At 40.8% G+C, this 16821-nt stretch overlaps 1 protein-coding gene and 1 non-coding gene across 12 annotated transcripts in view; both read left to right on the forward strand.

Moving 5' to 3' along the window:
* Positions 1-16821, forward strand: part of cep170aa (centrosomal protein 170Aa) — a 190719-nt gene that overhangs the window by 29084 nt on the left and 144814 nt on the right. For 8 of the 11 annotated variants that reach the window (XM_070889228.1, XM_070889224.1, XM_070889226.1 and 5 more), the window contains exons 2-3: positions 12928-13072; positions 13631-13663. In XM_070889228.1, coding sequence (XP_070745329.1) covers positions 12968-13072; positions 13631-13663 — 138 coding nt within the window. In that variant the 5' untranslated portion in view covers positions 12928-12967. The remainder of the gene's footprint in view (positions 1-12927; positions 13073-13630; positions 13664-16821) is intronic. The other 3 variants (XM_070889227.1, XM_070889234.1, XM_070889233.1) reach the window with 1 other exon arrangement.
* On the forward strand, positions 1355-1427 carry trnam-cau (transfer RNA methionine (anticodon CAU)). The gene has a single exon. It is a non-coding gene; the product is annotated as a tRNA-Met (tRNA).

The raw sequence follows: 16821 nt of genomic DNA on the forward strand, positions 1-16821 counted from the left end.
CAACAGTAACAAATTGTAAATGTGGATTTTTTCCTTTTCTTCTCTTGGTATCAAACAGTCTGGTGACAGTTTAAAAGTTGGCATACAGGTACAGCAGGCGGTGAAGAAGGCAAATGGCATGTTGGCCTTCATAGCTAGAGGATTTGAGTATTGGAGCAGGGAGGTTTTACTGCAGTTGTACAGAACCTTGGTGAGGCCACACCTGGAATATTGTGTTCAGTTTTGGTCTCCTAATCTGAGGAAGGACGTTCTTGCTATTGAGGGAGTGCAGTGAAGGTTCACCAGACTGATTTCCGGGATGGTAGGACTGACATATGAGAGACTGGGTCAACTGGACCTTTATACATTGGAGTTTAGAAGGATGAAAGGGGATCTCATAGAAACATACAAGATTCTGATGGGACGGGACAGGTTAGATGCGGGTAGAATGTTCCCGATGTTGGGGACGTCCAGAACCAGGGAACACAGTCTTTAGGATAAGGAGTCGGCCATTTCGAACTGAGATGAGGAGAAACTTCACTCAGAGAGTTGTTAACCTGTGGAATTCCCTGCCGCAGAGAATTGTTGATGCCAGTTCTTTGGACATATTCAAGAGGGAGTTGGATATGGCCCTTATGGCTAAGGGGATCAAGGGGTATGGAGAGAAAGCAGGAAAGGGGTACTGAGGGAATAATCAGCCATGATCTTATTGAATGGTGGTGCAGGCTCGAAGGGACAAATGGCCTACTCCTGCACCTATTTTCTATATTTCTATGTTTCTAGAATGGTAGCCAGAACAGTAGAATATAAGTCTCTATGGGGAAAAAAATAGATATATTTGCATTGGAAACTGAGAGGAGCAGCCAAACAGTAAAGCAGATAAGGTGTGACTAAAGGTTCGAGAAGCTTATGCTTTACAGTGTACAAAGAAAGTGTGTCCCAGCTCATCTGCTGAAACAACCATGCCTTTGTTACCTCTAGACTTGACTGTTCCAATGCTCCTATCTTCCACCCTCCATAAACTTGAACTCATCCAAAATTCTTCACCAAGTCTCATTTACCCATCACTCCTGTGCTCACTGAGCTACATTGGATCCCAATCCAGCAATGCCTCAACTTTAAAATTCTCATCTTTGTTTTCAAATTCTTCCAAGGCTTCACCCCTAACTCTCTCTCTGTATCCTCCTCCAGCTCTACAACCACAGAGATCTCTGCGCTCCTCCAATTCTGGCCTCTTGTGCATCCCCAATTTTAATCGTGCCACCATTGACAGCTGTGCCTTCAGCTGCTGGGTTGTAAACCAATGTGCGTTAGAGTAGAGTTTGCTTGATGGCTGCTGCGTAAGGATGACACGCGAATTCGTTACACGTTAAGTGCCTTCTTAGTGCAGTAGGCAGCACATCAGTCTCATAATCTGAAGGTCCTGAGTTCAATCCTCAGAAAAGGCATTGATACTTGCAAAGATTTACCCCCCAGTCAGGGAGCACTTGTATAATTTGCCTCTCGGTGCCCTGAAAAAAAACACACAAAACCCTCCCCAAAAAAAAAGAGGACATTGAAAAATGTTTGGAGTGTCTCCCCCCCCCCCCCCCCCCCCCCTTTAATAAGGGAGCACTTGATTTAATTGTTCTCAACAAAAGAGTTGCAGAGCTGTTGGTGCACTTGAAAAGTGTTTGGAGTGTCCCCTTAATTTAATCAGGGGGCACTTGAACTAACTGTTTATTTGTTTCGCAACAAAAGAGTTGTAAGTTCTGGCATTCCCTCCCTATACCTCTCCACCTTGCTTTCCTTTTTAAGACGTTCCTCAAAACCTACTTATTCAACTAAACTTTTGATCATCTGTTCTAATATCTCCTTATGTGGCTCTGTTTCAAATTTTGTTTGATAGCAGTCCTGTGATGTTTTACTACATTAAAGACGCTATATAAATACAAGTTGTCATTGGGCATCCCTTGCCATTCCCTCCCAATGCTGGCATCGGTTGATAAAGCCCCTGCCCAGTGCTAACTTTATGGTGGGAACCATTTTATTCGATCCCAGGTATCCTCCGGCTCCCGCCCGCCAGTTCTGCTGTTAATCCCACCAGTTTCGGTCGGGAGACCATCCTGGATTATTTAATTAAGACCTGGGAGTTAAAATGGCCCGCCCGTCACGCTGTTTTCCCCTCGGAGGGAGGGTTTCCTGCCTGTCCCGCATATACCCTTCAGCACAAATGTAATTTGTTTCCATTCTCCTCCCCGCCCCCATCAGCCTGTCAAAATCAAGCCTGTTGTTTCCCTTTTTTTTTGTCCACTGTCTTATCAACTAGTTTTTCTTTCCAGTTTCTCTGGGTAGTTCATTTTTTTAAATCTTAGTGACATTAGCCTTATTCCAGTCAAGTAAAGGTACCTTCATTTTTGACTGATTGTTGTCCTGTTCAATTTTTATACTGAACATAATTATGTTATGGTTGCTATTTCCTAGATGTTTCTAAAACCTATATGACTACTTGTCCCACTTCATTTCCTGGAATCAAATCCAGGAGTGCCTCCTTTTCTGTTAGACTAAAAGAATACTGATCTTGAAAGGAATCCAAGACACATTGTAGTAACCCTTTTCTTTCTTTGCCACTAAAGAAAGATAGACCTCTCTTTTATTGATAGTGTCTTTCACAATCTCAGGATGTCCCAAAGCGATTTACAGCTTTTTGAAGTGTACTGTTGTAATGAAGTTACTTTTACTTTTCCCCCATTTAATCTTTGGGTAAGGCCCCAACCTGCGAGAGAACACCAGCGGCAGGTCGGGGCCATAAAAGGAGTGGCGAGCAGTGGCCTAGGAGCAGTGAGGAGGCCCCAACCTGCGGGAAAACACCAGCGGCAAGTCGGGGCCATAAAAGGAGCGGCGAGCAGCGCCCCGGGGGCAGCGAGGAGGCGTACCACCTCGGAGCAGCACGAGCTGCGACGGCAGTGAAGTGATGTCATCAAGGTCCAGGTTGGTGATTGGAGTGTGGGCAGATACAGCAGGAACGGCGAGGTCGGGCCGAAGGAGCGGCGAGAGACTGGACTGACGGGGGCCCAGGAGAGACGCGAGTTCGGGCCCAGGGGTAGCACGGGCCAGCCCACACTGATATATGTGCGCACTAGGTCTGTGCAACAGAGCAGGTCTCCAGTCGTCTTAGTTAATCCTTGCCCTGACTACCACATGTTTTTAAAAAAATCCATGCATAGGCATCTTCCACCCTTCAGGATGTCATTCAGGACCTGAAATTTTGGGTCCTTCATTGGAACACCTGTGATCGTATCCTTTTTTTGGCGTGGAAGCAAGTCATTCTCGTTTCGAAGGACCGCCTATGATATGATTTCTGCATGCATTTCTGAGTTGTCTATGTATCTCTTCCTCTGACTCCACACCTTTTTGTCAGTGGTTAAATTATAACACCAATAGAATGACTGTTCCTTTCCTAGTATCCTTGACTCTAACCAAGTAGATCTTTTACACCATCTCCTGTTTTCGAATGGTGTAATGGAATCTTTGATTAACTGTCATCCCCAACTTCCATTTTTCCTGTTCTGTCCCTCCTAAATGTTTTGTAACCAGTAATGTTTTACTCCTAGTCCTGCCCTAACCTGAGCTATGCTATTGTATCAACCCCATCTCCATAGCAGTTTGTCCTCCAGCTCACTAGTTTCATTCACGATACCTTGTGCTTTTATGTACATCCAAGTCATCTCTCTCTCATTTTAATCCCTCCTCCTAATTTGTTGTTTCTAACTTTGCTGCAATGAAGGTAAAAACTCAGTGATTAGATACGGTGATGGGGGAGGAGCTGTAGGTTCTATCTGGATGGATGAGTTCAACTGGATCAAATGGGTTTCGTCTTCTATATCTATGTTGTGACTCTTTGAACCAGTTGGATACAATTGAGGGGGTTAAATGTTGGTAATTCCTGATCAGATAGTGTACAGTTACATTGTGCAGTGGAGAAATACAATTCTCATGACTGGGATTCCCCATGAGTTTGAACTAAACCAGTTCACTTCAAGAACTATAGTGAAACCCAGAAATGGGTTGTGTTCCTAGCAGCCGTTTACCGAACTACATTGGTCGAGAGCTCTCTGATTGCATCCCTTTTCGCTGAAAAGTAGAATGTGTTGCAAAAAGTTTTTTTTTAAAACAACTTTGATATTTTTACATGGCTGAAAAGGTCATTTAATTACTAAGCAAGTGTTGGAAGTATCTTTCCTTATCAAATCATGGATTCTTTTTGAAAGTGAACTCTAATGAATTGGTGCCTGTTACGTTTGTATATCTTGGAAAAGCCATGTCATCTTGACCAGATTTTAGATTCTAAACTGTTCATGATTTCCTCTTCTGGATGCTGTTCAAAATGATATTGGATCATCAATATTTAGTATTTGAACACTATCTTATCAACTTAAAGATGGTAACGTTGATGAAGAGGTTTCTCTTGTCAAACCCTCTATTTTCTTTTAGTTCTACAGTCGGTGAGCTGCATGCTATCACTCCATACATGTGTTTTTCCACAAAAATGAACACCTGTGGCTATTACGAGTTATAATCCATTAGATGCTAGCCAGACGGAAGCAGCATTTTTGGGAATGTTCCCTTTTTGTGCTATGGTAAGGTACCTAAAAGTGCTGCTTTTGTGAATTGGGCATCATTTAAAATGTACAAACAATAACATTTATGATAAATGTGCTAAAATATTTAAAATTGTTCCCTGTTTAATTTTATGATCATTTCATTTTCCCTTGTGTGCCATTCCTTGGTGACTATGGTAGGTTGGCTGGCAAGTTGTTTTCAGGGCTCTGCCAGTGCACATCTTTAAGTTGCTCGAGGTATGTAAGAATAGTCCAGGATGCCTTGTTATTTTTTCCCCACATCCTTTTTATTTATCAATCTGATACATGTTTGCTACCAAATGGAACACTTCCAATTTTTATCAAGCCAGTATTCTTGTGAAGCATTTATTGGTCAGATTTAACACAGATGAATTGCAGGGTTCTGCAGCAACATTGAGCCTTAATTTCTGGCTGAATACTGCTGCAAAAAAAGTGCAGTGACTTATGGGTGAGCAATGAAGTAATGGCCAGTTGCAGGCTCTTGCATCATTCAACTGCTGCAAAATTTTATCCAGAGGTAATTGCTATTATTGTTTTTCTCAGTTTCCCCTGATTCTATGAGGGTAAAACAACTGTTGCAGTAAAAATTAATGCTGTTAACTTTACTTTCAACATTCCCATCTGCAATTTTAATATAGGTGTATGATTACAGTGACAATGTAAATTAATCATATAAAATTAGTACATAAAGGCTTATTGAGGCTCCAAAACTTTCTCTAAATTAACCAGATAAGCATCATTAAAAGGCTCAACTTTGTTGATTAAATACTGATGACGCAAAGAAAAAAATTGCAGTCCTTTTAAATGGAAGAAAAAAATGACTTTTATTCAAAAAGCCATCCAAAGATTATCAGCTTTCCAGATTGGTTGTGAGGCACAGCACTCGGCTGATGCAATTCTTTTATGTGGATTTTACTGTTTTTAAATCGCAGAAACAAGACAATCTTTGTGTTTGGACATTAAGAGGAACTGAAATCCTAAAGAAGTCGCACTCATTTCTGTATTTTTAAAATTATCTATGAAATGAACTGTAGAGGAGTGGCCTTGGATGGCTTTATTTTAATGAAAACCATCTGACCAATTTCATCAGGCAGTAGTATAGGAAAAAGACAAGTTATCATTGTTTTGTCACAATTTTAATGAGGATGGACAACAATAAATTATTATTTCGTGCTTGAGAAGTAGCGTTAAAAAAAAAAAAGTCATACAGGGAAAATTCATCCTTACTCTTGTAGTCTTTGAAGAATGAGATTCTTTTTAAACAGTGTTTTTTTTTTAGATCAACTTCATTAGATCAACACACTGTAGGAATAGCCTATGGTTGTCAGCTGGGTAAATCACAAGGATATAGTTGAATTCCAGAATGAGGACCCAAAGTATCCCTTCTGATGCCAAATTTGCCTTTATTAGACGAAGCATGGAATGCAAGAGCAGGGAGGCTATGCTTGAACTGTATAAAACACTGGCGGGATAGCTCCTTGTCGGCCGGCGTGGACATGATGGGCTGAAATGGCCTCCTTCCGTGCTGTAAATGTCTATGATGCGACGTAAAGGTATCTGCTGAACTGTTGCGCATTAATTTTTTTGGTGCTCAGAACACTCCCCTGTTCTTGTGTTTGAAGATTTTTTGGTGCTATTCATCTGTTATGTTTAATAACAACCATAGTAACTCTTTTCTCCCTGTTTTCTATTGGAAGCGCATTTATTTTACATTGAACAGAATGGAGATTTATTCCTATGACATGTTGTTTTCCTCAGTTGTAGAACAGGTTGGCAAACTGTAACTAGTGCCACAGAAATCCATGCTGGGGCCTCAACTATTTGCAATATATATATATTAATGACTCTGATGAAGGGACCAAGTGTAATGTCGCCAAATTTGCTGATACAAAGATAGGTGGGAAAACAAGTTGTAAGGAGGATGCAAATAATCTGCAACGGTATAGATAGGGTAAGTGAGTTGGCAAAAATTTGGCAGATGGAGTATAATGTGGGAAAATGTGAAGTTATCCACTTTGGTAGGAAAAATAAAAAAGCAAATGATTATTTAAATGGGGAGAGATTACAAAATGCTGCAGTTCAGAGGGATCTGGGAGTCCTTGTACATGAAACACAAAAAGTTAGCATGCAGGTACAGCAAACAATAAGGAAAGCAAATGGAATGTTGGCCTTTATTGCAAGGTGGGGGTGGAGTATAAACGTAGGGAAGTCCTGTTACAACTGTACAGGGTATTGGTGAGGCCACACCTAGAGTACTGTGTACAGTTGTGGTCTCCGTATTTAAGAAGGGATATACTTTCATTGGAGGCAGTTCAGAGAAGGTTCATGAGTTAATTCCTGAGATGAAGGGATTGTCTTATGAAGAAAGGTTGAGCAGTTGGGCCTATACTCATTGGAGTTCAGAAGAATGAGATGTGATCTTATTGAAATGTATAAGATTCTGAGGGGGGCTTGACAGGGTAGATGCAGAGAGGATGTTTCCCCTCATGGGGGAATCTGGAACTAGGGGGCATAGTTTCAGAATAAGTGATCGCCCATTTAACAGAAAAGAAGAGGAATTTCTTCTCTGAGGATTGTGAATCTTTAGAATTCTCTACCCCAGAGAGCTTGGAGGCTGGGTCATTGAATATATTCAGAGTAGAGATGGACACATTTTTGAGCGATAACGGAGTCCAGGGTTATGGGGAGCGGGCACGGAAGTGGAGCTGAGGCCAAGATCAGATTAGCCATGATCTTACTGAATGGCGGAGCAGGCTCGAGGGGCTGTATGACCTACTCCTGTTCCTATTTCCTGTTCTTAGCGAGCAGAACTGCCAAAAAAGTTATGCCATGGAATTGAAAGATCTGTTCTTCACTTATGAAGAATTCAAAGTTGGGTTTTCAGACCTGCAATCTGAGAAGAAGGCCCCCTCTTCAGTCCTAGAATCTGTCCTTGTCTTTCCCCTTTAAGTGTAAAAATGATATGAATCTGGAATCTGAAAGCCCTGTCTGGATTGTTGAGCTGTTGCAATACGCTTTGATATTCATGTGGTTGTCCTATATTTATACTTGTCCATCACACGACAAATGAAAATACCCAGCCTTCTCATTCATTACATATAACTCTCATATAACTGGGGCAACTTAAATCTTCATTATGATCAAGCCACTAGCCAGAGATTTCACAATCATTTTGTTAAGAGTCTCATTCTGACTATATTGTTGTAGCAAAAGTCTATGACTGCATACCCACAAACCTACAGATCAAGGTGCTTAAAGTTACTTTCAAAGGATGACTAGCTGGATGATCTGTTGGTTTACAAAGGATTGCAACACTAGAAAAGCCATTCCAGACTGTTCCTAGGGGAATTTCACATTTTGTGTTAAGATTCTTCATAAGTTAGAACAGGGTTTGGACAATCGATATTGAAGCATGGATTCAGGTGCTCAAGTTCAGGACACTGATAGCAGAATGGCCTAGTTCAATGCTCTGACAATCGATCCACAGCTTCCTTCAAGGATGCCATACGTCCAATATCATTCGGCATTCACGCACTTTTCTGCCAATAGTTAACGTCATTTACATCAAACATTTTGGTTTTGAGTTGGCATTTAAAGAGTTTATGGTCATTTATTGGGATCACTTAAATATTTATAGCTCTTACAAACATACTGGCATATTGAATGAACAGTCTGCTTCACTAGAAAGTTGCTGATGGGGTCGAACAAGGCAGGGTTGAATTTCTATGCCTGTTTGTGTATTTTTCCCAAAGATTCTGTAGAGTCATGTCCTTTCTTGGATCTGTAACTACTAACCAACATGTTCTGAAAAAAACCTTAAATAGATACCTTTACATTTAATTACCTGGTACTCTTTTCTGTCTTGCACTCCAAATCACAGATGGTATATACTCTGGCATTGAATTAATGGAGTCTAGTACAGAATGTTCAATCTAGATTTGGGATTTAATCTTGACCATGTCTGAATGATGAATTCATCCAGAATTCATTTTTATACCTTATTTTCTTAAAAGGGATATGGAAGTCTAATCCAATTTATTTTCCTCCTACTACTCCTTGGAATTTGAATTTGCTAAACTCTGTCAACTGAACACACGTGTGCATTAGAGAAATAAAGACTTGCAGTTATCATCATCATCATCATAGGCAGTCCCTCGGAGTCAATGATGACTTGCTTCCACACTAAAAATGAGTTCTCAGATGACTGAAGAGTCACAGGTGGGGCAGACGGTGGTTGAAGGTACGGGTGGGTGGGTTGCCACATGCTCCTTCCGCTGTCGATGCTTGGCTTCAGCTTGCTCTCGGTGAAGAGACTCGGTGTTCAGTACCTTCCCAGATGCTTTTCCTCCACTTTGAGCGGTCTTGGGCTAGGAATTTCCAGGTGTCTGTGGGGATGTTACATTTTTGCAAAGAGGCTTTGAGGGTGTCCTTGAAGCGTTTCCTCAGCCCACCTGGGGCTCGCTTGCCATGTCTGAGCTCAGAGTAAAGCACTTGTTTTGGGAGTCTCATGTCAGGCATGTGGATGATGTGGCCCATCCAGCAGAGCTGATCGAGCGTGGTCAGTGCTTCGATGCTGGGGATGTTGGCCTGAGCGAGAACACTGACGTTGCGCTTATCCTGCCAGTGGATTTGCAGGATCTTGCAGAGGCAGCGTTGGTGGTACTTCTCCAGTGTTTTGAGGTGCCTGCTGGCGATAGTCCATGTCTCTGAGCAATATAGGAGGCTGGATATCACCACTGCTCTGTAGACCATGAGTTTGGTGCCGGGCTTGAGGTCCTGGTCTTCAAACATGCTCTTCCTCAGGCGATGGAAGGCGGTGCTGGCACACTGAAGGCGGTGTTGGACCTAGTCGTCGATGTCTGCCCTTGTTTGACAGTAGGTTCCCGAGCTATGGAAAATGTCTAATGCCTTTTAATGACGTCAGGAAGTCCCAAAGCGCTTTACAGCCGATGAAGTACTTTTGAATACAGTTACTGTTATATTGCATGCAGTTACTGTTGTAAAGTAGGAAATGAAGAGCACAGTGTGTGTGGTATTTACTGCATGTTTTGGGGGTATAGCTCTTCAATAATATATTATAGTGTGGCTCCATAATTCTAGAAGTTAGAACAAAGTCATTTGGTCCATTGTACTTGTGTCAGTGGTAGCTCTCAACTGGGCTTATCTACTAATCCCATTTCCCTGCTCTTCCTCCATATCTTTATGTTCTTCCTTTCAAATACTTATATAATTTGCTTTTGAATAATGTTATAATCTCCGCCTCAATAACCATTGTGGTAAATAACTTCGAACCTCCCCCTTCATTCTTCTAGTGATAATGCTAAATTTATATCTTCTTGCCAATTAACCAAGCAGTAGAAACAATCTTTCAATACCCCCAAGACCTTTCATAATTTTGAAAAAGTCAATTAAATTTCCACTTCACCGTAACTGCTCCAGTTAAGGGAAGCCTGATTTTTCTTCAAGCCATTTTTGTCAACTGTAACACCTCATTCCTGACATTTCTGCTGCAGAAGTCTGGGGCGAGCAAGATGGACCAAAGTGTTCTAGTTCTTGCATAGAATTATATAGAATTTCCAGCATAGAAAGAGACCATTTGGCCAGTGTTTATGCTCCACACAAGCCTCCTCCAACTGTAACCCCTCATTCCTGAATTTCTGCTGCGGAAGTCTGGGGTGAGCTAGATGGACCAAAGTGGCCTATTCTAGTCCTTGCATAGAAACAGTCTTTATGCTTCTCACAAGTCTCCTTCCACTCTATTAATCTCATCCTATCAACATGTCCTTCTATTCCTTTCTCACGTACTCATCTAGCTTCCCCTTAATTCCTGTACATTCTTATTTTCCGATGATATTTTAGTAAATCTTAACTATCCTTTCAATGGCTCTCATATCCTTCCTGTAATAAGGTTCCCAGAACTGCATGGAATATACTCCAATTGGCCTAACCAATAAAACCCAGAATCCCATTTGTCTTTTAATGGCTTTTCGACCTGTACTTACATTTTTAAAGAGCCATGTATATTCCTTCATCGATCTGTATTCCTCCACGTTGCTAACACTTACTGTTTAGGGTATAATTCGTTTCATTGTTATTTTTCTTCATCTCACTTCATTGAAATGCATTGCCACTTATCGGCGCCCTTTGCTAACTTGGCTGTCCTCTGACAATCTCCTTCACTCTTCCTCACAATTAGTCATGCCTCCCAATATGTTATATGCAACAACTTTAGTATAATTCCTCTTGTGCCTATTTGATACTGTAATATATGTACAGTAAGTTGAAACTCACTATATTATCCACAAGACAATCAAGTTCCAATCTACTGAAATTTCGGACACTCATTGTTCATATTTATCAGGTTCTATTGAAGTTCATAAACTTGTGTATATTTCCTTCAACTGTTTAATGTGAACTAAGTTATTTTGCAGTTAAACTTTGTGGCACTGGCTTCTGTTGGTTTGTCAATCAGCTATGTCACATCTAGCATGATGACTTAGCTATTTGAACTTCAAGCTCAATAACTGAAGTATTCTGTCACTGATTGTAAAATATGACTCTTTCATGGTGATTTTAGTTTACTTTTTGCGTTTTTACAAAATTTAAATTGTCAGTCTCTTATTTCTCCTTTTTGGCCACCAAATTATCAATAGTAGGGCTCCACTTAATGGTGTGTTATAAAAGTGTTAAACACCATCTAGGGGAAAAAAATTACTTCTTGTTGTCCTGATCAGTGTCAATAAAAGTACGTTTACTATTCATGGGCTCAATTTTCCCCAATTATCTGCGCCGTTTTTTTAGGCGTGCACTGTTTGTTTTGGAGTAAATTAAAATTTCCAAGTTTCCCCAAAGTTTCTGTGCTAGTGTAATTCACTTGGGTAGGATGTTTTTTACCTCATTGGGGGCATAACCTGCCACCTGCACCAATTCTGGCCATTTTAAGCAAGTTTGGTCAGCTCCGATTTACTCCAATTTTTCTTAGGACGGTGTATGTGACCACTCTGGAAAAACCTTCTGAGCAGTTACCAAAATCGGCACAGGTAAGAGAATCAGCGCAGCAGATGCTGTTTCACAGCCCGGGTTAGAAGCGGTACCGGGAGGGGAGCCTTTTGGCCAGGGCTCGCAGCGGCAGGAGGAGGAATAATAGACTTTTGGCATAAACACATTAGTAATTTAATGCTAGTAAGTTGCGTGTGCAGGTTGCTGTGAGCTGGCCAGGATGTGTCGTATGTTTCACTTTCCAGCCTCAGCCCGCAGTGTGTCCCTTGTTACCCTGGCAATCTGATCTTTTTGGCACAGATCTTGGACTCCAACCCCAAAGCTGAAGGACAGGCTATGCGGCGCCAAAATCAACAATTCAAATAGGGAAAGTTGGCTGATTTTTTTTTTGCCGTAGTTGGGCCCAAAAAAAACAGGCGTAATTCTTCAAGTATGCCAAAAAACGGCACTGGGGAAAATTGAGCCCCATATCTGTGAACTGGCAGCAATGGCTGCAGGTTGCCCTGGGACTTCAGAGAAGGTTTTTTTTCCAATAGAGAGCTTATTATACAAGGAAGTCAATGTCGCTTCACGAGTTCCATTTATCTTTGTACAAAAATTAGGGAAAATGTTTAAAATTACCAGTAGTTCGATTTATGTGGCACACGCTTAAAGGGGAAAAAAATATAAACTATCATACTATAATCATTTTTTTGAAGTAAAGGAAAAATTATTGCAAATTAATGCTGGTGCTTTAATATTTTGTAAAAGAATAATGAATGTGAAAAATGCTTCGACTCTTCCACAAGACATTAAATCAGTTCCCCCAGAGGCAGTCTCTTCTGCTGCAGCAATAATGTATTCACATAGTAGCCATTCAGAGTCTGTTACACAGCACATTTACAAATGTCCGAAACAATAAAGCCACTATTTATGTGGTTGAGAGCTATGCTTTTGTTGTGATGCAATGATTTGGTTTACAAAAGACTCTTGATGTTATGTGAGAAGAGTTTTGTAACGTGCATAACATAACTCCATAGTCAGTCGAGAGCAATGTAAAATTTGCATTTAATTGCTTTTGCTGTTTTTTTTCATTGGCTGTTAATTTTCAGAGGCTGCAAGTATCAAGCAGCTGCAGTTTATAACAGCTGGTGGCTTGTGTATAAATTTCCAGCCATCTTCAAATCCAGCAGACTTTGTCATTTCCTGTGATGGCTTCTGACATCTGGCTTTAATCTGCACACACAATCCACCAACATTTATGGAAGGTTGCATTGTGTGCTTCTAGCAGTACTGTGAAGAATAAGTGAACCTAAAAATATAAATTGTATTTTTTTTCTTTCCACAGGATGACGTAGCCTTGAAACAGGATTTAGTAACTGCAGAAAATGAGCTTAACATCCTGGTTTTTGGTGAGCAGCGGAGGCACACGTCACCGGCTGCCACGTGAGATGATCTTTGTAGGCCGGGAGGATTGTGAATTGATGTTGCAGGTAACTGACTTAAGGAATGTGCTCTAACAAGGTTTTGGCTGCAGTCTTATGCTATCCTCAACTAACCTCAAACTGTTAGCAAGATAATTCAGTTTAACTGATTTTCTCTTTGTTTGCACCTCCTTGAAGACATTTATTAAAATAATTCAGACAGTTTACAGGCGACTATATTGACCAATAAGAAATTGAAACTCTGTGCATCAACTTGACCCTGTGAACATTTTTCCCCTCTATATATTCAGCTTAGAAGAGGGAAGCAGCAGATCTGAATGAATCCAAAATAGAATGCTTCATTACTACCACATCGAATATTTGTCTGGAATCCAACTTTTACTGACTTCAAATTTAGTTAGGCTAGTTGGTGCAGTGTTTTTTTTTAAAACATGGATTCATTACCATCTTTTTGTATGTTACATATAAGTTCATTCCTGTTTTTATGATTTGCCGAGAGTTAACCCCAAGTATTTTCCAGCATTTCTAAAGCTTTTGTTTTCTTTCCCCTGCTCTTTATGGTATGCACTTTTATTTTGGATAACTTCATGTTTAAATTTTTTCCAGATGGCCAAAGTGTGCAAAGTCCTGCAGATACGAGTGAGTAGGCAGAATATATGAACAAGTGTTTTTTAGGATTGGAGTTTGTTTCCTAAAGTTGTGTGTCACATTTTAGTGAAATAAAAAAAAGATTTAGTGCGGTGTGAATCAGCACTTGCACTTCTCTTGTATTCCTTCTCCTCCCTCAGCAACAAATATATGCGGACACGAGCGCTTTAGTCTAAAATGGGTGGGATCGATAGAAATTATTACCCTTTTTTAAGGTTGCATGTTCTCTTTATTGTGCTTCACTTTTTAATACATCATTCTTTTAGCAACATGTAAAAGATAATTTTGAAACCATGTAGCCCAATGTATTCAAGTTAGTCTGAAATAAATGTGCTAAAGGAAAAATTAAATAATGTAGTGTGTCTCGCACCAATGGGCCCTGGATTTCAGTCTAACTCAGATAGTTGGAATAAATATCTGCTCTTCGAGCTTTAAGGATTTTAAGTAAAAAGAGTTTGGGGAAATCTCAACCCAGTTCCTAGTGGATGTAGGCCTATAACTCAAAATCTGATCCTAATTTGGCATCATGTTGGCAATCTTGCTTAGAGAGGCCAAAAAGAAACATGGTGTGAGAGGTGGAAATGTTGCATGGTTGCAGTGTGCAATGCTTTTCTAGGCACATTCTTGAGTAAATTAAAGCAGAGCTTTACTTTGTTACTGGTTGTGCTATACCTGACCTGGAAGTGTTTGGTGCTGACACTGAAGTGGGATAGCATTTTGTTCTCTACCATAATCCATTGCTTGTTGAAAAAAAGTTACCATTTTTTTAAAAAAAAGGTGGTAAAGAAAAATGTCGTTAAAAATTTCCAATATCTGGATGCCCAGCCTACCCAAGAATCTTTGGCCCTGTTATTGTTTTCTCATACAATCTTATTGTAACTTTGAAAGTTGTGTAAATGAAATGCAGTCTAATCCTGTTAATTCAGTTGCTTTTCTCTTATCCAGTAATTCAATGGAAGCAATTACAGTAACAATAGTACAGGAGACTTTTTTAATATTCAAATTATCCAGTATATCTGATTTAAGTGACTTTGAATTAACAGATGTGGCTTGTAAGGGTCTCCAAACTCATTGTTTGCAGTGCCTTCTTGTGTATTCTGAAGAGATATGTATGAATACAATAAACAGTAATGGGTGTTGTTAGGATGTAGTGACAATGTGTCTGGAATTTGAGTCTTGCAGAGAGTTGTGTGGTTTGCTTTTCTGACTAGAAGTGATCTAACTTGGATGTTTAGCTTTTCCTCTGAGTAGTTGTCCAGTTTAAATGCTGATGTAACTTTAATGATTGCTGCTTGTTCTTCTCTACTTCCTACTCTACTTTTGCAGCTTTGCACCTAAAATGTCTAAAGCTTCTGCACTTAACCTGGTTTGGCCACTGTGTATACTAACATCATAACACTAGGATGTCCGATTCAAAGCTTACTATAATTGTTATATATGTAAATTTGTATTGACTCTGTACAGCCACTAGAGGGCTCACACTCTGGAGTTCCAAGGGATCCCATAATCCTTTGGAAGCACAGATATTGAAGGAGGCTTCACAGGTTGGAGTGGCACTCTGGAGACCTGCAATAAAAGACTACGGTCACACTTTACTTTGAGCTCAGTGTTCAGTCTGACTCTTTCTCCATACACTACAATAATGATTTCACAACTAGTAATATCTTTTGCTGAATCATTTAAATACCATGATTTATAACATGTAAATGATATCCCAGAAGAGCATATCTGAAGATGGATCTTCTGCTTCGACTTTTGGACCATATCATGTGTGTTTTGGATGGGCTGGAGTTGTCATTTCTGTTCAAAATTTTCCTGCTGATTTGTCTGAATGTAAGCAGAAACTTTGCAAAGTCAAAATATGGAAACTCGTAGCTAAAAATCTCTTATCTAATGTTAGTGTTGCCAGTATATTGCTCATTGGTTTTATATGCATGGGTGTTTTATACTTTTCCTATTCCTATGTTGGCCTTCATAGCGAGGGGATTTGAGTACAAGGGCAGGGAGGTGTTGCTACAATTGTACAGGGCCTTGGTGAGGCCACACCTGGAGTATTGTGTACAGTTTTGGTCTCCTAACCTGAGGAAGGACATTCTTGCTATTGAGGGAGTGCAGCGAAGGTTCACCAGACTGATTCCCGGGATGGCGGGACTGACCTATCAAGAAAGACTGGATCAACTGGGCTTGTATTCACTGGAGTTCAGAAGAATGAGAGGGAACCTCATAGAAACGTTTAAAATTCTGACGGGGTTAGACAGGTTAGATGCAGGAAGAATGTTCCCAATGTTGGGTAAGTCCAGAACCAGGGGACACAGTCTAAGGATAAGGGGGAAGCCATTTAGGACCGAGATGAGGAGGAATTTCTTCACCCAGAGAGTGGTGAACCTGTGGAATTCTCTACCACAGAAAGTTGTTGAGGCCAATTCACTAAATATATTCAAAAAGGAGTTAGATGACGTCCTTACTACTAGGGGAATCAAGGGGTATGGTGAGAAAGCAGGAATGGGGTACTGAAGTTGCATGTTCAGCCATGAACTCATTGAATGGCGGTGCAGGCTCGAAGGGCCGAATGGTCTACTCCACCTATTTTCTATGTTTCAACAACAACAAAAAAATCTCTTCTGTATGCAACCTTCATGTCATGTATGCAACCTTCATACAGCTGTAACCTTCATGTAACTGTAACCTTCATGCTACCACACTGTACACTGTGTATATATGTCCTGGAAGTGCACACCTTGACCACAGGGGGTGAACTTGTGGGAGACACTCCTCACCTGGGCACTCGGGTATTTAAAGGGAGGTCCCACGCAGAGTCATCACTTGGTCCTGGGAATAAAGAAAGATCACGTAGTGACCGTGTCTGCAGTACATGCCTCGTGTGATTCAGTAGCACGGTGCAGGGACACCGCACATACAGTCTCACTGGGCCAAAAATTCTGGCCTCGCTGGGTCCATCCAAACTGCGCACGGACCCAGCAAGGCCTCGCAAAAGCTGGTTTTCGGGGCGCGATGCGCATGCGGCGAAAAGCGGCTTTTCCGATCTGTTAAGATTTCTCTAGACCGATCCCTCATATCCCTGGGAGAAGGACATTCACGCAGGAGAGATTGGGTTATTTGGCTAACTCATGCCTAGTGAATGTCCTTCA

Source organism: Pristiophorus japonicus, chromosome 9 (assembly GCF_044704955.1).
Source record: "Pristiophorus japonicus isolate sPriJap1 chromosome 9, sPriJap1.hap1, whole genome shotgun sequence".
Taxonomy (NCBI): Eukaryota; Metazoa; Chordata; class Chondrichthyes; family Pristiophoridae; genus Pristiophorus; species Pristiophorus japonicus.